The sequence below is a fragment of the Motacilla alba genome, chromosome 1A (assembly GCF_015832195.1).
Source record: "Motacilla alba alba isolate MOTALB_02 chromosome 1A, Motacilla_alba_V1.0_pri, whole genome shotgun sequence".
In the NCBI taxonomy this organism is placed as follows: Eukaryota; Metazoa; Chordata; class Aves; order Passeriformes; family Motacillidae; genus Motacilla; species Motacilla alba.
The window spans coordinates 24,159,172-24,181,630 of record NC_052031.1 but is presented as its reverse complement, the minus strand read 5'-3'; the positions used below and the strand labels follow the sequence as shown (position 1 = coordinate 24,181,630).

Here is a 22,459-nt window from a genome sequence, read left to right as displayed (position 1 = left end):
TTGATGCACCGAAGCTTCTTATCAACTTGTTTTGACTGAAGGAGGTGTTAACTGCTCCAAATAGTCAAAATAACTAATTCAGTTCTGGGAACAGCAAAGCTACAGTCCTTGCAAGACCACTGTCATGGTTAAAACCAATTTGGACATGGCTTCTTGGTGCTGTGCATCGATGCATGTGATTGCAAATAATCATGACAATTGAACAGCCAGGCTATTCATTCAGGTGCTTAAGTACATATTTGAGGACATCTGGTTAATTTAAGACATCTGTGGGTTGGTTTGAGTCACTATGATTATGAGCACTGATGTCCTGTCTGCAGATGGAGACTAGAATCTGCCTGTTAGAAGGTGTTGTGAGATGTCTCACCACAGGATATGGCCTCTCTGCTGCCTTTCTCCCAGCAATGAAATACAGGTAAATGTTGCCATGAGCTTGGTGGCCCTAACTATTCTTATGATGTGCACAGAACACAGAGTCACTGTTCAATGTGTGGAATGGAAAGCAAGGAAACAGCTGAAGAGCATTTTGTGCCAACAGATGTTAACCAGGAGAGTAGCTTGGTGTGCCTTGTAGGTGCCCCCCACTGCTGTGGGAAGCACAAGATCAGGCTCTGTACAGCCTCTTGTGCTCTTCCCTGTCTCACAGCACAGGGCTGTTGAGGCTCCATAAGGATGTCTGTGTGCATACACACTCTGTGGGCTTGGGACCATGTTCCCTAGGACCAGAGGGACTGGCCTGGCACTGAACTGCTGTGGCTCTGAACCCCATGTGTGGCTTTCCAGTCTGTCCTTCAGGCTGCAGTGGTCTCAACCAACACCTCCCTGGTTCCCTGATGATTCCAGCGTGCTGAGCTCCTCAGGTGGCAGGTGCTGCCAGCCTCCAGTAGTACTTGGTTTTGTGGCCTGTGGTCACGGTGGCATTGGGTGTTCTGCAAACAGCACAAACCCACCTGGCATGCAGAGCAGCAGGAGTGTTTGGGAATGGTTAACCCACAAAACCTGAGAAATGGGAGGAGGAATGGTTGCTTGCCTGTAAGCGCTTCCCTTCATCTGCATCTGTCTCCTTTCTCCTCATCCACCAGCAGGACTTTCCAGTGTCTGACATCTTGGGAACTGCATATCCATGTTCAGCAAGACTTTGCAGAAACCTTCTTCGTTTTGCTCCCTCTGGACAGCCATTCCATGGATGGCCCCCAATGTTTGGTAGCTTCCAGCCAGCATCTTCCTGCTTGGCTGCTCTCACCAGCACAGGACAGGCAATTCCTTTTGTCTATGAGAGGACCGAAGGAGCAAGCTTAGGGCTTTGTTTGAACATTTTTCATTTACTAAATGTCAGGAAAAAATAAGCTTAGTACACTAAAAAATGCACTTGCAGATGCACACTAGATCTAGCTGGTTTTGAAGAATAAAGAAAAATTAAGGTCGGTATTTCTTCGGTTGCTAGGATGCCTTTTTATCATTGAATTCAGTGTGCTGTGGGGTTTTTATTTTTATTTAGATGTGTGACTCATTTATTATTGTTAGAGCATTGTAACAGTGTATTCTGACAATAAATTTAAGTAAAAGAGACAGTTGGCTAACACTTTGATGGGGAAATTAGGTCTGGAGTGTAGACTGGCCCAGGAGTTTCGTATTTCTTTGAGGGAAAAATAATAAAGAGAATTTGTGATAGGTATTTGGGGTTATTCTTTACTGAAACTGCTATAAGTGGCATTTACTAGGATATTTGTCCCCGAAATTTATTCTGTTTGCACAGAGACGCTTTGCATCTTGTGCAGCTGAGAAAAGAAGCATGAATTCAAGGCAGATATTTTCCCGCTAGCTTTACCATCCCGGGTGGGAGCTTTAGCATTACAGAGGGGAATACGTATATCTGGCTCTTTGTCCTGTGCTTCTTGTGCCAAAGGCATTCCCATGCGAGCGGCTGTGCTCTGTCCGAGCCCCGCCGAGGCTCAGCTTAGCAGCAGTCAGTGTGTGCAGTGTCCTGACGTCATCCCGTGTGCCTGAGCCCCGCTATTGTCTCACGGCAGCGGGGGCTGGCCATTGCAGGGGCTGCTGGCTGATACCTCCTTCTGCCTGCCGCTATCACAGAAAGGACAGCGGCCTGCCCTTAGCACTCGGATTTAAACAGAGCCTCCTGCTTTTTGCTTCCTGTAGAAGGACCTTCCCCGCGGTTGCGAGGAAAAGCTGTCTGCGGTGTGGAGCAGAGGGGAGAGGAGGAGAGAGGAGAATCTGGCAGCTTGGATAGCCTGGACTGCATTGTCTGGCTTCATGACCCCTGCTGTGTAGCAGTCTCATCCCCTCTCTCATACGCTCCCTCTGTCTTCTACGCTTTTTTTCTTCTTTCCTTTTTAAAATAGCAGCATCTGGGGCGAGCCATGTTTGGCACTGAATCGTCATGTAAGTAAATGCATCCCATTTACATCCTTTTTCTGTTGAGAACAGGGCTTGTTTTATTCTTGCCGTACCTGCCACGCTTGCATTCCCTTTGCCGTAGGTCGCTGGCTAAAAGCTGTGGTCCTTGCCTGCTTATGGAGGGATGAAAGATGCTGGAGGGGAAGCATCTACCTCCGAACTGCGGGTGCATCCTCGATGCAAGCAGCAAGGCAGCCTAGGGCTGTCAGCGCTGCTGAATTCAGGCCACTGGAAGATTGGGGGGAAAGGCAGTTTTGCTTGAATGTGGCAGTTGATAAGATCGCATCTGTCAGTGACCAGGAGTTGCAGACACTCTAATGAATGCACTGCTCAGATGGTGCATTTGGGGACTGAGAATGCCGCAGTATTAGATGGGCGAGAGCTGGGGGAAAGTGATTTAACCAGCAGGAGAAGACTGCTGCTATCTCATGTCTATCTCATTTACTTCTTTTTTGTTTCTGGGAGAAAAAAGGCTTCTCAGCAATTTCCCCCCTGTGACTGCAGAATCTGCAATTAAATTAGGAGGAATTCTAAATATGAGGTGAAAAATGCAAAAGAATAGGATCATTTATCTTTTTCTTCCTTGTCTTTGTGCTGGAAAATCTTAGCTGAGGCAGTCTGCTGTATAATAGCAGTGCAGATGCATGTCATTGAAAGCAAGCCAGTTTTGCTTCAATGGGAACAACAGTTACCTACCTGGCAAATCTGGCTGCAGAGGAGGGCTGGGGGTTTATGTATAAATAATGTTGCTGGTGACAGTGTGGCTGTGTGGGGACCAGTCTGATCCAGTGATTATCGGATGACCGAAAAACAGAAAACAGTTGGTCCATGCTGTATTTTGTGCACAAAACAGTACTGGGTGTTGAAAACATGCCTCATTTTTGAGGCTACAAAGGGATGGCTTTTGTAGAGCATTGTCACATCCAGCATGGTGTAATGTCTCCACACTTCTGGGCTGGGACCTGTTCTGTGGCTCATCTCTTCCTAGGGAGTGATAAGAGCATTGGGATGCCTCATAATTATGCCTTCCTGGCTGTCGAACCCCTTGCTCCCAAAGGGTTAATTGTTCCTGTGACCAGGCTCTGGCAGCTCCCCCCTCCTCTGCCACAACACCCAGTCAAGGTCAGGCAGCATAAAAACAAAATTTGCCTTTAGATTTCTTTTGTTTAGGGACGCATTTTTCATGCACAGTTGTAAACATGTCTGCAGGTCTGGGTCATCAGAGCATGAACAGAGATGCCGAATGTTGTGGCTGCATCTGTTTCACCCTGACAGATCTGTGAGCCCCAGCGTCTGGGTCCATGGGCTCTACGTCTGCAAAATGCACATAAACAGGCTTTGAGATAAAATCTATGCCCTACCTGCCCTCTAGCAGAAAGCCACAGTATGCACTTGTTCATTTTTGTGGGCCTTTCTTGGTTTACAAGGTGCATTGGCTAAAGTCACAGGGGTTGTGCACCAGCAGCTGTGGCTGCTTTTGTTTCCATGGTTCCCTCAAATTAGAGAAGGGCAATGGGAGCGTCCATATCAGCCACTGTCTGTTTCCCGGAAGGGTCTAGAAACATTTCTTGCTTTTAAAAATAGGATTAAACAGAACATGGCTCGTTGCCATCGATTTAAGCAGAGGCTACGATCAGTCTCTGCCTGAACTCTCTGGCCAGATGAAGAGGAAGGCAGTGTGGTGCCCAACTCCCCTGTGCCTCTGCTCAGGCCCGAGCTCGTGCCCAGGAGTTGCTGTTCAGGCTGGACAGGGCTGTCCCTTTGCCTGCTGCTGCCAGGTGCTGGCAGGCAGGAGGAGAGCAGGGTCACTGGTGCTCACCTGCCTGTGCGGGTCAGTGCTCGCGTACCCAGCCCTGCCCTCGCCCTGCTGCAGCAACAGTGGCTTTGCTTTCAAAGAAAGAAGGTTGTATCAAAATTACTTCAGTCAAAATGCTAAGAGGCATTTCGTCGTCCCTCTCCTCCTGTCTTCTTCATATTTCCAGGTTGCCAAATGATAACAGTGTTACTAATTGTTAATGCTTCTGTCTGGCTAGAGCATCAAATAAGGCAAAAAAGAGTCAGCATTATTTGGACATTGGAAATATGACAGAAGCCATTGCTGCTGCTTCTGCTGTCCAAAAAGCATGAAATGAGCAGATTACAGTTTTTTTAATCCTGCTGTTTACCCTTAGTATTTAGGATTTTATTTCACTCTGCTTTGATTAAAAAGCCAAGAAAAATGGTCAGAAGCAAATACTGGTTCAGAACCTTTAGTCTCACTCGGTATCAAAATACTTTAAATGTCAAACCAGCTCTCCTTTGGCAATCTTGTTTTTTTTCTTTTTGCTTTTAGCGGCAGTTAGAAGGGCAGTAAAAGATAGTCTGAGAGTCTTTGTAGAAACAGGCATCTGCTTATCACCTCCTGGATGCAGGGAAAGACAAACAGCCAGTGACGACAGCCCATAAAGGGGGATAAGGCAGCAGGCGATGCACAAACAGCTGCTGACACTCCCAGTGCATGATGAGCAAGGACAGAGTGTGCAAAGCAAAAACCAAGAAGTGTCCATGCAAGGGCATTGTGGGAGGGTAGGGTAGTTGCCATGGGGTTGTGGTCAGTATTTTCCATTGGTCATATGTTCTTTCTGTAATCCCCACACGAAACATATGTGCCAGAGACACTTCTTCAGATGCACTGCCAGGGCAGCGTGGGGGGCTGTGTGCATGGGGGGCAGCTTTTCAGCCCATGTCACCACTTCTGCTGACCTGAAAGATTTGTCTGCTCACTATAATCATATCACATTCTGTAGGAGGTAATCTGATTTAATAAAAATTGAGATTTAAGTCTTTTTTAAGGTGAAATAGTGTTGTAGGGCTGCACCAAAGCAGAGAAGTGGTGGACCTCTGAACAGGTGACAAGATGGTCCCCACAAGTACAACACCCTCATCTCAGGGAGAAGAGGCCAGCAGAAATAACCAGCAAGCATCCCTTGTCTAACTAGGAATACTGGCAGTTGCAGGCCTCCAGGAGAGACAGCAGAGGCACAAATTAAACTAACTGTGAGAGCAGCCAGAGTCAGTGAGGCTTACTAGTGCTGGGAGAGGTCAGGGGAATGCAGTTCCATCACATCTGACTGTGTGTTGGTGAGGAATGGGACAGGATGCAGTTTAGAGCCTGTGAAACAACTGAAGAGGCTCAGAGAGCCATTTCATGCATGTCTGAGAATATGCTTCAGCTACCCAAGGGAAACTCAGTAGGAAGCTGCAAGGAAGGGATTCACACACATATTCCCATGGAGCTTGCCCCAGCGCTGTTACAAGGACCCAGATGTGTGCTGTGAAAGCCCCAGGTGATGTTCTCAGTACTGCTGCATTTCTTCATGCCAGGCCCTTGTAACCTAGCAGCAGTACTAACCACACTGTGAGGGTTATGGGGGGGTGTCTGGGAAATGCTCTTCCAGCCTGGGCTGTCTGGGAGACACTCGTGGTGGTCCCTGTCTGGTAGATCAGCAACTGCACTCTGGAAAGCAGAAGGACTCTGATACAAAGGAGACCTGACCAAAGGGCCAGAGAAATACAAAACCAAAGGGAAAGTGGAGCTTTCCTCTGCTGGAAGGTTAATGCTAGAAGGCTGCTCTCCATGGGGAGGCTGAGGACTGCTGTGGGGAATGGGAAACCTTGCTCACTTAATGTGCCAGGAAAAGCTTCTGTGCTCGTGCTAGGCTCACTGTACTGCCTTCTGCTCTGTCTGTTCAGGAACTGCTTTTGTTCCTAGGCACTTTTTCCCCCCAAACTTTCTTCCAGCCAAAATGCGACAAAGGGGAAAAGTTACACCATGGTAAGTGAATTTTGGCATCAGAGAAGTAAGTAGTCCTATAAACTTGTGCAAAACAGCAGCAGCCAGCAGCAGAGAAATGGGAGATCTTGGCATCTCCAAACATGGAAGTGAAGGACAATCTGATTAGCATCTGATTGCCATCCTGGGTGATGTTGCCTGCCTCCTCTGTTCCCAGCACTGGTACTCATCCCAGTTGTTAGAGAACCAACCAAAACCTGACCACTCCTGCAGGTTTTGAGCATGTTAGCTCTGCCAGCTTGTTCATGGGGTGGTTAGATGAGCCAGCAGCACGAGGAAGGGTGGGACATGACTGTTGAAATTCTGGTGGGAGATAGCAGCCTTGGTGAGACAGGGCTCCACTGAACCAGCAGATGACCAAAATGCTCCTTTTTTTGAGCATAAATAGCCCACTGCCATCCTAAAAGGCTGCAAGCAGTAAGTACAGCCACAATTCCTCAATGATGTTACACTGGTTGCTCAGGCAACAGTATGCCAAAGAGAGGCTACAGAAAGTACCAGAAGTTGTAACTTTAAACCAATATATGTAGCTGCTGAGGGTCCTGTTGTTCCCTACAGAGCCAGAGCTGGTGAAAACATTGCAGAACCAGGTCAAAGAGAGGGTTAGCTACACCACTGTCAAATGCCAGAATAAACCTGGGTTATGAAAGGGGTTGAGGTTACAGGAACTCTAATAACTTGACAAATTCACCAGTGAAACTCCAAGATACTTGGAGAGAAAATGTATTCTCACATCCCACTTAGAGTAAATTTTGAGGATTGACTGCGTGCCAGTATTCTTTCTTTCTAAATGAAAGGTTTTTTAAAAAATACAAACCTGTGATAAGAGAGGGTTCTCTAAACTCCTTTAGGTAGAACACCTTATTAGGTGCCTGAGATGTGGTCTCCAAAAGGCTTGACTGCATGCTCAGGAGGACAGGGGCTTGAAGCTCAGCCCTCCTACTCGGCAGCACCAGTGGCAATTTGAACTCACTGTGCTGAGATGCTCACAATCAGGCAGCTATCATGAGAGTTATAGTGCACCTATATATAGAGTTATACTATGAGAGTTTAAGTGCACCTTGTCCTTTCTTTCTCCAAAAACAAAAAGTGGGCTGAGACATCTCACAGGCCGGATATGACTCATATGAATTTGATAGTCTTTGGTGGTTTGTCTCTTGCAGCCCTGGACTAACTTCCCTGTCTTGTTGGTTTAGAAGTTACCAAGATCTGATGTAAAGTTACTGAATACAGTGATGGTATCCCAGGTGGCTGTGTCCATGCAGCTACTGGGATGGGGAAGAAATCTGAAGGAACATGAAGGGAATTTGACAGGCTTTTCTTCAGCTTGTCACATTGTTTGGCCCTCACCATTAGCTAAAAGCATGAGCTATAATTAGTGGAGGAGTCTGCGAATGATCAAAGATGAAAAAAGGTCTTTCAGATTTAAAACAAAAATCATAGAATAGTTTAGATTTGAAGGCACCAGCACCTTCCTCAGAGCAGGACCAGTCTCCTAGTTAGAGCCAGTGATAGATAGGAGCTCAATGAATCTGCATGTTTGCAAAATGGTGTGAGATGAAAACAAGCTTCAGCTTTGACCAGTGTAATTTACAGAACCAGAAATAGGAAAAGATCTTTATGACCAAGGACGCCTGAAAGATTATTAGAGTCCCTTTGGGCTGTGTGACCCAGATAGGAAGAGCAGTACATGCAGTGAAGACTCTGTCATATTATTTGAGCTGGGGTAGAAGCAGGAGTGTTTCATGTAATTTGGGGATAATTAATGGGTATGCCTAGCAAAAAAAAATTATTCACACAAGAATCTAAGCCATCTCTTTTCATCTGAGCTAAAATGCCCTGCTTGATCCCTGAAGCACCTGTCTGCTTCAGGGAAGCAGGAAAAGGTCTGTGAAGTGCTATGTGAAAAGCATGTGGAATACAGAGAGACAGAGTATCCCAGATTTTCTAGATTAATGTATTTCTTTCCCTTTTGGTGAAAATCACTTTGATGTAACATCACCATTTAGACCCTTTCATATGAAGGTCACTGTGCATAATATGAAATTAAAGGATCTTAAAAATGACAGTACATTCCCTGTTGAAAAGGATAAGATGCTACATTAACCAAATAAGCTGGAAAACTACAGATAGAAACACTTGCTGCCCACAATCTGGTGGAGCTCAGTGAAAAAAAATTGGCTGACTTTGGTGTGTTTGGTCAAGGTGAAACTTACACTGAGATAAATTTAAGATGCCTAGAAACTGGGAGTGGAACAGAAGCCATATTCTGCCTAGACCAAGAAATGTGCTATTGCTTCCCAGAACTAGATGGAAAGTATTTTAGAACTTTTTAGGGCTCTCAAAAATTTCATTTGGAAATGGTTTCTTGAGGTGTTTTGATCAGTACAGGAGAAGGGACATTCTTGTGAAACTACATGGCAGTGACAAAAAATTAAAGTCAGTGAGCTTGTCAGAGAAAATATATAGCTATACTGGGGGCTCTCCACATTTGTATCGACCTTAGGTAGCTCTTTTAAAGGTTTGACTGAGCAAGGAAGGAGGATGAGAAAGGGTAAGAAAGAGCTCTAGAAGAAAGTGCCTTGTACTCAAAAGGTCTGTAGCCTAAAAAGCCATGAGGAGGTTTTGAAGATGTTCAATGGAAAGATGATCCATCTCCCTTTACCTCTCCTGTTTACCATGCCACTCATTAGCCCAGTGATTTTGCAATTTGCAGTGATGATATGATTTCATATGTGTCATCACTCCAGCAAATGCCAGCTTTCATGTTACCACTAGGAACTAGTCTTGGAAAGCTGTCGTGCAGAATTTGGATTTCCTGCTGCACTCTCTGGTGTGGAATTACCCATATGATAGTACATGAAGAAGTTTTTAAGAGGATATAGTCTTGATGAGTTGTGGTTGTGCAAGTGCAGCAAAAGGAAAATGTACTCAATTACATATTTTAGAAGTTCCTGGATGGGAGTAGAAAAAGGAGAGCAGATATTTTTTGTACTTCATGTGCTAGCTGCATATTTTTTACAGTGAAGTAAGAGATTCTATGATGAGGACACCACTAGAAAGCAAGTTCTGAGAGGAAGGGCATCTATTACAACTCCAGCGAGGTCAGAGAATGGCAGCAGACTCCACTTGTAATACCACTGCTACAAGAGAAGGAAAAACTGCTGTAAGAAGATACCATCCCAGGTAGAACCTCAATTACCTAAATCACTGGCTTGCAGATACCTAACAAGAGTCACACTGATTCTGACCTGACTTAGCACAATGAAAATAGTGCTGGTCACAAAAGAAAAGAAAAGCATGCGGAATAAAAATACTGAAAAATGCTAAAAAGATACATTTAACATATACTAAAAGAGCTGAATGTGGAAAATATTGGCACCACTAACCTTTTTTCCTGTCAGCTGCTCTCATTACTGTCATTAGTAAGGTATCTAGGACTGTTGCAGTGGCAACAGTAATTTGTGCCGCTGTATTTTCATCGGGGTAGGTAATCATGAGTCATTCAAACCATCTGCTAATAAAATACTCTCAGACTGTTTAGGTTATCAAAGAGAATACAGTAGCTGAGAAATGTCAAATTAGCTGGCAAAGAAGCATGGCAAATTTTGTGTGAAGATCCCATGTGTTTTGTCATCCACACGGACATGAGGCCAGGCAGTCCATCTGTTTTATAGGCTGTGAGTGGACACAAAAGTCTGCTAAGGGTTAAATGAGCTGGAGAAAGCATTGCTCTGACTCTGGAACATGTGTCAGCCTGGCTAGTCTCTGCATCCTCTGCCGCTTGCATGGTCTGCAGTGATAACTCCAGATAAGCTGGACAGAGCAAAGAGGATGATAATCAGGCTGCCTGTGTGATTGGATGGAGAAAAGCTCCAAATGATGGAAGAGAGCAGACAGATAAAAAGCAAGATCTGAACTGTAAGCATCACAATCAAGAGTGGAAGCTCCTCCAGGAATCCACCCAAGTGTGAGAGGCCTGACACACCAGCTCTGCACAGGAGGATACAGTGTCCTTGTCACAGGACAGAAGTGCAGCTCTGTGCCAGTGCAAACAGCAGCAGATCCTTCTGCAGCTGCTGACCTGCTGGACATGTCTCTCTGAGACTCTGGAATGTTCTGATAGCACAAGGAGATAGCAGTGGGATGAAGGATTTCTCAAGTGTGCTAAATAAGACATACTACATCATCTTTAGTATCATTTGCAGTTCCCATATCCTGATGGGACTAGGGGGTGTTGCCCCAGCCCACAGGGATACAACAGCTTGGAAAACAAAGAAATTAAGTGGCCTGCTCAGGATAAAGCACTAGTGGTCTGTCACAGCAGAGGTCCCACAGAGAATGAACATTCAAAAACCTTTGCACAAAGCCTTTTCTAAACTTACCTTATAGGTATGAATACTTCACAGCTGGGGTTCCTGCTGTGTTAGGCTACACGTCCACAGCAGGGAGGGGGCACTGCTGCGGGCACTGAGCATCACAGTGACCGTCTGCATGCAGAGAGACATTCATTTGGTTGCTCTGGGGCACTGCATGTATGCTAATGACTTAGAGTCTCTGTGGGGTTTGGCTGCCTGTCAGAGAGGAATGAAGCTGTAGATTTCAAACCAGTGCTCTGTACTGCAGCAGTTTGGTGAACTACGTGCCTGGCATTTCGTCAGGTTATGTCTTGTTTGTGCATCTGTAGTGACATTCAATTAATTCTTCCATAAAATACAGATAAATATTCACACAGAATTGTACAACAAGACAAAAAAAGGGGCTCATGTTTGGACTTGCCATCCTTAATAGTATCCCCTTAAACAGAGAGGCTCCCCTGAGGGAACAAAGCAATATGACTCTGTAATGTGGAACGTCAGTGCAGCCCGTCCCTGTGGAATGAGGCGCTGCAGGCAGCAGCTGCTGTCTGCAGGCTGGCAGCAAATATGGGTGTCTGCATTTTCAGCTTTTCTCCCCTAGGCCACGGCTTTGTATGTACTCCTGATTTGGTTTGCTTTACAAAGGAAGAAAGACGTGTCTTTATGTCATTGAACAATGTAACTATGGACAAAGGAGTTAAAAAGAAATCTGCCAGGTTTGTTTATGCATGTAATATGTGTGTACATTTATTTATTATTTTACTTTGACAGCTGTTGTTTGTTAAAGCTACAACTGCCTCAGTTTTAACAGAGTAGTTTAGTGAAATTAAAGCATTTTTTTTCCCAGTGAAGGAAAGCCTGAAGCTGTCTCACTATATAGCATATCATGAGGAGAAGCTGTGTTCTTCCTGCTTCTTGCCAGGGAGTTCAGTACCCTGGCAGGCAGTAAGTCTTGTTATTATTGTATATTGGTATGCCAAAAGTTTACCTAAATACAAAAGTGGACTATCCTTTCATCTCCAGAAGCATTTCAGACATACTGACACCACAGGGCTGGAGGTGTCTCCAGCATGGGGAAGCCTGCATTGCAGCTGACTTAGGTGCTTGCTGCCTTTTGTACAAGTCAGGGAAGATCATACTGCCAAGCTGGCTTTCAGAAACTGGAATTTCATCTCTGAAAATCATCTGCTGGATGTAGCAAATTGCTTTCTAGGAATTTTTGGTCAGTTGGTTTTGTTTTCAGTTTTTTTTTAATTGGCTAAAATCTGGCCATTAGTCAGATCTTTATTTCTTAAGTTCAGTCTGAAGATACCTTTCAAAGGAAAAGATGCACAGCTATTTCAACAGTTAAATTCTAAAAGTGAATCACAGTTGTCTGGCTATCCTTTTGCTTTCTAACATCCAAACTCACAGAGTTGATCTGATTAAATAATTTTGAAGGAGAAAATGAGAACACCCAGTCAAATAATAGCAAAAGTTATCAGTGGCTATCGCCAGAATGAAATCTAATCAAAATAAACTTCTAAACAATAATCTAAGACTAATATTAATCTGTAAAGGATTGATGAATGAGATAATCATGATAGGACAAGGACATGACAGGTGCATTCTTTGTCTCTTTGTATTCAGCACTGGTGAGGCCACACCTGATGTCCTCTGTTCAGTTCTGGTCCACTCAAAAAAAGACTTTGAGGGGCTGGAGCTTGTCCAGACAAGGGCAGTGAAACTGGTGGAAAATTGAGAGCAAAAGTCATGTAAGGAACAAGTGAGGGAGCTGGAGTTGTTCAGCCTGGAGCAAAGGAGGCTCAGGGGAGACCTGACCCTCTAGAACTGCCTGAAAGGAGGCTGTTGTTAGTGGAGGTTGGCTTCTTTTCCCAGGAAACCAGTGACAGGATAAGAGGAAATGGTCTCAAGCCTGGGCCAGGGGAGGTTCAAATTGGACATCAGGGAGAATTTCTTCATGGAAAGCACTGGAATGGGCTGTCCATGGAGATGGTGGAGTCACCATGCCTGAAGGGGTTCAAGAAATGGCTGGACATGGCACTTAGTGCCATGGTTAAGTTGATAAGGTAGAGATCAGTGGACAGAGGTTGAACTCAATGATCTTGGAGGTCTTTTCCAACCTAAATGCTTCTGTGAAGACATATTTTAAACATTATAAAAATGACCTTATTTTCCAATATTTAATTTGCTTTCACTCTTTGCAAGAAGAATAGAGAGCTGGCTGTAAGCAAAAGTAGAGGTAACTTCCTTTGTTCTTCATAAAGTTGCTTTTTCCAGGGCCTTATAAATGAGTCCAAGGTAAAAAACAACCTTCATGGACTCAAGTTTTATCTTTGAAAATGATTTCATACCAGCTAGTAGGATACTAATGTGCAAAAAAGGTCAAGAACAGCAGTTTTTGCATTGCAGTTGAGTTTTGTGTGTCGGTCATTTGCAGCTGGTTGTCTTTTCTTCGGGGACAGCATATCAAGGTGGGTTTGAGCAATGAGCAAATTGTACTAAATGAGTATTGAAAATCTTTGTGCTGGCTTCTTAAGAGTTTAGGCTGATTCATGAGATCAATCTTTTCTGTGATTGCTATTCTCAAAAATAGTACATTATCTCTTACAAGGTTTGTCTGGATGTGTTTTTACTTAGGTTTAAATAAAAGTGTGTCTTTTTAAAAGATGTTTAATTAAGATCATATAAAAACCCTACAGATTCTCAATTAGGACTAGACTGAGTTAAAAGGTTGTGGGTTTAAGGTTAATTGAAGTGAATTTCCTAAGCTAAAATAAGAAAGTACATGAACTACTGTACAAGAATTTACATACTGCATCAAAACATGCATGCAGGCAGGTTTGCTTGTAGTAATATTAGAGTAAAAATGACAATTCTTTATAATTGTTTATGTCTTTCATGAGACTCCTTGTAGCTTTCAGAAATTCAAGATGAAATATCACCTTGTTTCCTGTGCTCCCAGGTTTCTTGACAAGCATGAATGACCTCTGAATAAAGGGTTTGAAGTTCACATCTGCCAAAAATGAACTGCAGTTTCTAAGCATAACAAATGAATAGCTTTGTTTTCTTGCATCTTGCTGCTGTTCAGTCAGCCCTTTGGTGCTATTCCTGCAAAGCTAATCATACATATATTTGGAGGATACCAAGAAAACAGGTACTAGGAACTTTATTGCCCATCCCATGGGTAGGGCCACCCTTCCCTTAGATGCTTGCTGCTGGGAAGGCCTAGAGACATCTCTCTTGATCCATAGTGGCAGAGCATCAACAGTTCTGAGAGCATGAGATGAGAGGAGCTGCCTTTTTGAGGATGTTATCTGTACTAGTCAGCACTTAAACCATTGTGCAAGGTAGTATAAAAGTCACTCTTTATACAGAACAGCCTTCTGTTCATGTACTCTTCATAAGCTAAACACTAACTTGAGCTAGTTTTAAAACTTGGGCAATTCTGACAAAAACAGGAACTGAGCACAAAATGTATTTTGCAAGCTGTTGCAAAATCAATCACAGGTGGCTGATCCGGGAAGACTGAAATAAACTGAAGAGAGTGGTGGGAAAGCTGAAGGAAGAGGTCAGACCATCAGTTTTCTTAAACAACAAGAAAATTGAGGTGTGATGAGCTAGAAGAGAGAAGGAAGTCTGCAACATGGAAGATCCTGGAATAGTAAATTCTCAAATTGTGGATGATTTGGCAAGTGTTAGAGCTAAAATCTCATATGCCAGATAGATATGTGTGCTGTATATGTGTAAGGGGGGGGGGGGGGGGGGGGGGGGGGGGAAAGGGAGAGTGAGGGGGCAGATATGAATAGTTTTGATGGTGGCTTTCTTAATCCTTCCCATCCTTCTCTAAAGAGTGCTGCCATTCCCATGAAGAATCCCAGAGACATCCTTAAAATGTAAAATAGAAATGGTTGAAAATGCTGGAAATGCTATTTAAGTGATTTTAGTAAATGAGGCCATTTTAGAAACTAAAAACGTGCTATTAGTCTCCCTTTATTCCAGCATCTAGATGAGAAGGTGGGTGGCAGATGATTTGCCTTACTAAATGATATCACACCGTTCTTAACTGCCATAGGAACAAGAATTCATCATGTCCATAGAGCCCTGCTCCTGCTTGGGGTGGGGAGATGGGGCAGGGTCTCTAGGGCTGGTGTGGTTCTAGAAGCTGCAATGACTGAGATGATCCAGGGCTGGAGGGGTGGACACAGCTCCTACTTTGTTTTTGAATCTTTCAGATTTCTGTTTGGATCTTTCAGTTTGGAGTGGAAGCAGGCTCTGTTTTCCTTCCCTGATAAAGGCTGATGGTTTCTTCTGTGATTTTCCCTAGGTCTGTCAATCTTGACTGTGGTCTGTTTAGTGAAAGTACCAATTAAGTGGCTGAGCATTTGCTCTGCTTCCCAGATGGTTCCCCCTTCAGTCTGGGAAGCAATCTGTGCTGGAGGAGAGAGGGCACAGCCTGGGCTGGGATGTTGCTCCCATGTTGCTTGAAGCTGCCTGAGCAGTGGGATGTGCATTAGCAGCATGGTGAGCAGGAAAGAGCAGAACTGGGGCCAGGTGGGAGCTGGGGACAAAAGAAACCACCTGATGCTGTTTTGTGTGAGCCTTGCTTGTTCCTAATCCCGCTGGCTGTTCAGCCTTGATGGTAGCAGGAAGCCTGGGTACCAGCTGTGCCTTCCCATGGGCTGCCATGCACCTTCAGCTGCTGCGAAAATGAGGTATTTCCATTTTATCCTTTCTCTAATGAACAGATGAGATACATTTATACCATAGGTAGTGATGCCTCCCCTCATTTTATCTCCATCTATGGTAAGGTCCCTTTCAGTCCATTTCTTCCTTTAGGTCTAGCACCTTGTAGTTCAGGGAAAATAACTGAAAGTATCTGCTTATTGACAAGATCTCCTGCAGCTTCCAGCTGCAGCACTGGCATTTTTATTTAGAACTTAGATTTCTGAGCACAGCCATATTCCCCCATTCAGCATCACTAGTATGGCCCCCAGAGATTTTCGTACTGCATAGAAAAAATTTACACTGTAAAATCTCTTTATTTTCAGAATGTGTATTACGAACTTGCTGAAGAGCTACCTCAATTTTCCTCCCTATTTTTCAGAACTCTAAAGATGACAGTGGAGAAAATGACCAAGCATGCCATGTTTCATGTGCTGTATGATCACTTCCAACATTAGGTGTTTCAAGTTCTTCCTGGGAATTTAGCCTTTACAGTCCTCAGCTGTACAAAACACAATGCTCTCCTTTCTATTAGAGCCCATATAGCATGCCAGAGAGGTTCCCTGAGCATAAAAGGGTGTACTAAATTAATTCAGTAAATCCATAAAAATATATTTATCAGTTTCTGGTGGACAGATCTTGTTTAAAGAGCATAATTTGCTACAGAGAGGGCTTAGCTAGGTGTCTGGCATGAATGAGTCAAAGCATCTGAAGTATAGGTATCCAGAAATAGTATTTTCAATTAACGGATAGGCATTGAGTATTTTGAAAGTAGATACAAATCTCCTCTGAAGCTGAAAGGCTTAAATCTTTTTTGGTACAATCCCTGAAAATGGTAAGAAAGAGAAGACCTAAACAAGCCAATCCTCTCAGTAATGGGAAGCAGACATGTACAGAAAATAGTTACTGTTATCTATGACATGGCTTTCAGTTATTTGGCATGGAGCAGTCTATCATATTTTTGTCCCATACCCGTCACTTATTTATTTGTTGCTCATGACTGACTCCCAGCACTGCATGTGATTTGGCTGATCAGGCTCAATCTGATGCACACTGTATCTTAGGCACCAGAGTTACTCATTTTGTCTACTACAAACACATCTGACTGGTCTTCAGGCTCCGTGCTATGGCCACTCTGCTTTGTGCACTTAGAGTTCATGACATTTTCTAGGAAATTAATGAGTTATTTTGTTAAGCACCTCATTTTAACTTTTCATCAAGTCCTGTTAGGTAGTTTTCTGCTGAGTTGGATTTTCTGATCTCCAGGTGGACTGCCAACAGCCATCTTTAATGGCTAAGGAAGAGAATTTGGTTCTTCAGCCATAGCTTCACAGCCAGAAGCACTTTCACCCCAATAAATCTCTGCACAACATAAAGTTGCTTCCAGTTCCACACACTAATTTCATCTGCTTCAAACAAGATTTGAAAGTTGCTTAGCCCCAAGTGCCTGTGGTGAGTGGAAGGTACCTGCCGTGCCTGCAAAGCAGCACTTGCTTAAAGCAATACAGAATTTTATGTTGTTGTTATTTATACCCCTAGTTTTCTGTTCTCTGATTGTTATTGTGGTGGTTAATGGATGAGAGAATAGGAGCACATGTATGTGCTAATACTGTATGTTGTAGACATTTTACACATGCATACAATGGGGATTTTTTTTATAGCTAGTATGTAATAAAGAAGCTTTTACATTACATCCTCTTTCAGGGAAAAGGCTTGTTCTCAGTTGTGGGTTTGTGGGTTTCTATTGTCAGTTTTTGTTGTTGGTGTATAAAGAGAGGAACTGAGTCAAGACTGTGAAACATGAATTTGGAACTGAAAACAGCGACTTTAAATGCAATAATTTCCCAAGCAAAGACATTTTAGTCATATTTCAATCAAATTTAATTCTGATCAGCCAGTTGGTATTTTCATTGCTGAATCCTACTTTGATTCTTAGGATAATTTCATTTTCAGATTGCAGGAAAACAGTGATTTTGTCATTAATTTGATCCTATTATTTGAAGTAAAACAAACAAACATAATCAGTTTCAAAACTGGCTGAATATTTTAAATTATATAATTATATTTTAGCTGAGCATTAATGTAATATACCTTGGTAAAATACCATGTAAGATACCTTGGTCGAGGTGCTATTTGTACACTTAAATTTATAGCTTTTCATCATACCTTAAATGTTACTTTGTCACCATTAGGCAGGATCCTGTATGGTAGAGAGGTGAGTCAGGGAAAAAGACGTGTCTTCTGAATAAAGGTAGTCAGGTGCTTCCTGAAAAGCCACCAATCAGATATTCATTCAGATAGTTGCCTTCTCCTGTGGGCTGGGAGTGCTGAGTTTAACCAACCACATCTATCCTTGAAATAATGTTGTGGGTGTCAGTCACGCAGGCTGGGGTCGTTCTGTCCCACCTGTGTGAATGACCTGGGCTTGTTGTGTTCCTGTACTGTCCTTCTCCAGCAGCAGGATGCCCTGGGACAGGGGCTGGACTGCCTGGATCTTGAAGTGTTATTCTTTTGAGTCATCTGTTGTTTGTCCTAATCACAACTTTCTTCAGACTTGAGCATTGTGTTCACAAAATGATTCTCTTGGGTGAGTGTCTCCAGTATGTGCATGTCAGAAGGAATATTACCCTTTTAGTCTTTGCAAATGATTTCAGATGTGCTCCCAAATGTACATACTCTGTGTATTTGTACTTCTATACAGGTGCTTTTAAATAGCAATGCTAACTCATTTTTTATTTGTGGGTGGTGACACAGTTGAAGAATGCAAGAAATAAAAGGATCATTTGGGGCTCAGATCAGTTGCCTAAATGAGGCAAGTAGAGCCATTTCAAATGCCCTGGAACATATTTCACCTGGCCACCAGCTGTTAGTCCCTGGGGTATTCCATGTGTGCTTTGTGTCAGTGTGTCTGCTACCCTGTGCATCTCAAACAGCTTTGGATGCACCTGCTTAGACAACCAAATCGAGCTCTTTTTGCCATCAAGAGTTGTCATTTTCGTATTCTAAAGAGATCCAGTCGTGTTAAGTGATGTGGGAATCTCAGATTACTGAGTAACTGCAGGTTTTTGGGGTCATTTGTTTGTGTTTTGTTTTGAGCAGCAGAAAGTGAAAGTCACAGTGATGGTGACAAACTTGGACTCTGGCAAGGCGTGCATGTCAACTGTTGCCGTGATTAACACCGGCTGCTCAGCAGCCCAGGCTCAGGGCTTGTGGAACATGCTGTACTCAAATAATCTGGCTTAGAAATGCCCTCCACTTGCCATTTGCAAGCAGGGACGGACAGAAGACAAACATTTCTTCCCCTAAATATGGAGCCTGTTACAGCTTAGTTGCTTGGCAGCCCACTTGACTGTAAAATAAGCAGACTATTAAGCAATGCTCCTGGTTTCCTTCCTTCTATGGTTTTGCAGGATGTTCTGTGATCTTGGTGCTGTTACAGCCTTTGCAGCCATCTGTTTAACTGCAGTGGGGATAGCCTACTGCTGCCATGGGTCTGCTTTTGAGAAGAGAAGCTCACTGCATTTTCAGGTGTTTCTCCTGTTGGTTTTTTCTCTGTATGACACTGCATTTCTATTCCCACCCCTTCCCTTTCTTCTTCTAAGCTTATTGTCAACATGGTGCTGCTATGTATAATTACACTTGGCACTGGGAAAGGGGGAGACACTGAGTGAAGCAACTGAACTGAATTCCCTGTAGATTTCCATGTATTAATATAAAGATATATCTAAATACCTTGATCATTTATTTCCCTTGGACCAGAAAAAAAAATATTCTTTCTCAACCCTGTATTGATTAATTAGTAATTCTAAGTCCTTCCTTGGTGGGGAAAAATTGAACTAGCTGCTGTCAGAAAATACATCAATTTCCATATCAGATTATATTTTTATAGCATGAATTTAAATTTATTTCTCTCCAAAGGTTCTTAGCCTTTAATTTTGTTGTGTCTCCAGGGTGCTGGTGCAAAACGGAGTGTTCTTGTTAGAAATTCTTTTCTTGAAAATAATGCTAAACAGAATTTTGAGGAGGTGGCATGATGTGTGAGAAAGGGAAATATATTATTCTAAAGTGTAGGAAAATGTTAGAAACTATACAGCTATGCATTAAAAATCTACAATATATATGAAAAGCTAAAAATCTTTAGGCACCAGGGTGACTGGCTTATTCCCAGCATCTGCACTGTGAGAGAGATCCAGAAAAGGCAGAAATACAGAGAACAATAGTCAATCAAGCAAATTATTATTCTTTAGCAGCTATTTCATTAGGAAAGATTCTTGTGAAGTATATTAACATCAAATGAAATGAACTGAGCAGATGTGCAAAATAAAGAAATTGGCTGTGAAACAGATGGGTTTTGTCTATCAGGCCTCTCTTTGCCTGGAAATAGGGCCTAGATGATGCTTTCTTCTGTTTAATGTATATGACTATTAACCATAGCCAAAGTGCAAGGCAAAAGGTATCCTAGAACTCTTCATTCTGCTGCAAACACTTAATGATCCCCCTGCACAGCTTACCACTGTTATGGTGACCACCTTCTGGAGGCAAAATTAGCAACACAGCTTTACTGGGATGTGAGTTTTTTGGAATTGTTAACCCTACCAGGGAAATGGTAGAGGCAGCAGATTGCTAGGGTGAAACCCTAGTCCTGTTAGCATCAGTTGCAAAACTTCCCTGGCATCAAGATGAGCAGGTGGGTTTCCCCTGTGATTCCTGTCTGAGGTCAAACACAGACTCAGTGTTCATCTGTGATTCTCTCTATATAATTTTTCCCTTCAAAAATGTGAATTTATTGCCCGCTGTTTAGCAATACATTTTGAGATCTACAATGGGAAGGGTGCTAAAGTGTTAAGCAAAAATTTTTAGAAGAGATCATTTCCTTAGATCACTTGTTACACTTGGAAAAAATCAAGTATGTTTCCAACCTGCAAGCCTTTCTGAAACAGAAGTCATGTCACTGGCTCCTGTTCCCTCTGAGTCATAGTGCCTTGCTTTTGGACATCAAGTTTTGGTTTGTTTCATGTTGTGGCAGCAGAGATTTTATGATTGTGATGGCCTGAAGACAGAAATGAGATTGAGAAAGAGATTACAGTCACTTCACTAATTCTTTACCAGATGTCATTTCGTCTGTTTAGAGACTGGGATTTGTTTAGATTTTCCTGGATCTGTCCTTTTTATTTGGGCAAAATAACATACCAAACATTGAAATACAATGCAAATCGCAAGGGTAAACATTCTTAGAATGAGTAAAATGAGTTTTTGGGCAAAGCCTGGATGATTTTGCTTGGCAAGAGCTGTTGAGTTCTAATAATTTCTTTGTATACCTGCTTTTAGTCCTGTCTCATGATAGGCAAGCACCAGTCCATTCACTGCAGATACAGGCAACATGCTCTGCATGCTGTCTTTTCATCAATATTTCATGTTCTATGGTAATGTGACTAAAAAAACCCCCAAACCAACAAGTTAGCAACTGGGATGTTCTGGCCATTCCCTGGAGTCCCAGCTCTTCTTGCAATGTGCATATGTGACTTCATTAATAAAGCCTCTTTTATTAGATACCCAAAAGTTACTCTTCTATTCGTTTTATATTAGAAAACACCATTATTATTCTGCAGTCTAGCAGCTGCACTTAATTCCACTTTGGAAAAGTGGCTTCAGACCAGACTAGAAATCTAAAGTAGAGCATCAGGATGAGTATAAAGAAAAGGAGAACCAGGGTTTTGGGGTGCACTTCTGTCCCTCTAACTCTGATTGTGTGAGTATGAAAACTGACATAATATTAAGCTATTTTTGCAGGATTAGAAGGAGTTTTAATTTCTGTTTAATTGCTCTGAGCATTGAGACAAAAGATGCAAGTGCAGAAGATGGTGTTTATTAACATTTTATAAAATCCTCGTCAAAATTATGACTATCTTCATTTGTTAAAGGCTTTTACAATGTTGTAACTTATAAATTGAAAGTAATATCTGTAATTGAAAGTAATATCTGTATCAGTATCTGTATTGGAAGATTTTTTCATTTATTGTTGTATGAAAGGCCAGAATATAGCAAGTACATTACTGGAAACATTCCTCCAGAAGAGATAATAGACAAACAGATTGGGAGAAAAAAATCCCATCAGTAAGATAGGTTATCTTTTCCATTTAATATGAGGAGTTCTCAACACAGTATTTTCACTGGGAAGAAACGCATGCCTGTTAAGGCCTTATTTTAAGCTGACAATGTCTTTTTACTGTGAAACAAGACAGTAAATTATCCCATTCTTTGTGGTTCAGAAAAAGAGATGTGAAAATACTGCTCAAGGCCATGAACCTAAAAAACCACTGAGTGACTGCACTCAATGAGTGAGTGTCATGTATTACTGGGTATGGAGCTGTCCTGAAGCTTTTGCTATTGGAGCAAACAGCTTTGGAGAAGTTCTTGAATTAAACCAAACAATCAAAAGCCCTCAGTTTAAATAGTAGTACAGGCAAATACTTGGTGCTACACACGAAGGTTTAGCTGCTGAGCTGCTGGTACTCTTAGTTAGAGATGGAAAGCTAAAACCCTGGGCTGGAAATCTGCTCCTTGGAGTCCATCTTGAGCATAGATTATTTGGGAAACTGCCTGGAGAATCTGTGGCTTAGCATCACATGAAAGTGGAGGAAGAGGAGGAAGGAAAGCTGAAGAAAGAAGCTGAAGAAAGAAAAAAATATATATATAAGAAGTGAATCTTGGCTTTTCTAAGATACATTTTAACATGTACTCTTTTGGCATTAGAAGGTGGGTTGTAATAAACCCTACTGTGACACTCTGAACTGTGAGTCAGAAATGAAGCTACATGTGATTGATGAATTGAACTCTGTCCGTGCAGTTGTGTTTGCCCTGAGTGCCTGACACTGACACCTGCAGCTGCATCTCTGCTCCAGGCAGCCCTCCCACGAAAGGTGCTGTGCCCAGGCAAGGTAGTCTGCAGTCTGTGATAGAGGAGCAGGGTCAGGCCTCAAGCCCCTTGGCACTGAACTGGTTTTAACCTCTTTCTAAGTTCTTTCTAAAGGAAGGAGTGGTGTGGCTCTCTGATCCCCTGGTACTGCAGCCACGGAGCTGAGTCTGTTGGGATGATGTAGGAAATGGCAGGACCTGGAGGATTTTACAC

General features: G+C 42.8%; 1 protein-coding gene across 2 annotated transcripts in view; it reads left to right on the top strand.

Annotated features, from left to right (window-relative positions):
* ST7 (suppression of tumorigenicity 7) overlaps window positions 1–22,459 on the top strand; it is a 136,507-nt gene that overhangs the window by 38,444 nt on the left and 75,604 nt on the right. The window contains exon 1 of one of the 2 annotated variants that reach the window (XM_038155202.1): window positions 456–2,400. The exons of the other annotated variant lie outside the window; for it this stretch is intronic. Coding sequence (XP_038011130.1) covers window positions 2,379–2,400 — 22 coding nt within the window. The 5' untranslated portion in view covers window positions 456–2,378. Of the gene's footprint in view, window positions 1–455; window positions 2,401–22,459 lie in introns of those variants that run through there. 2 annotated transcript variants of the gene reach the window in all.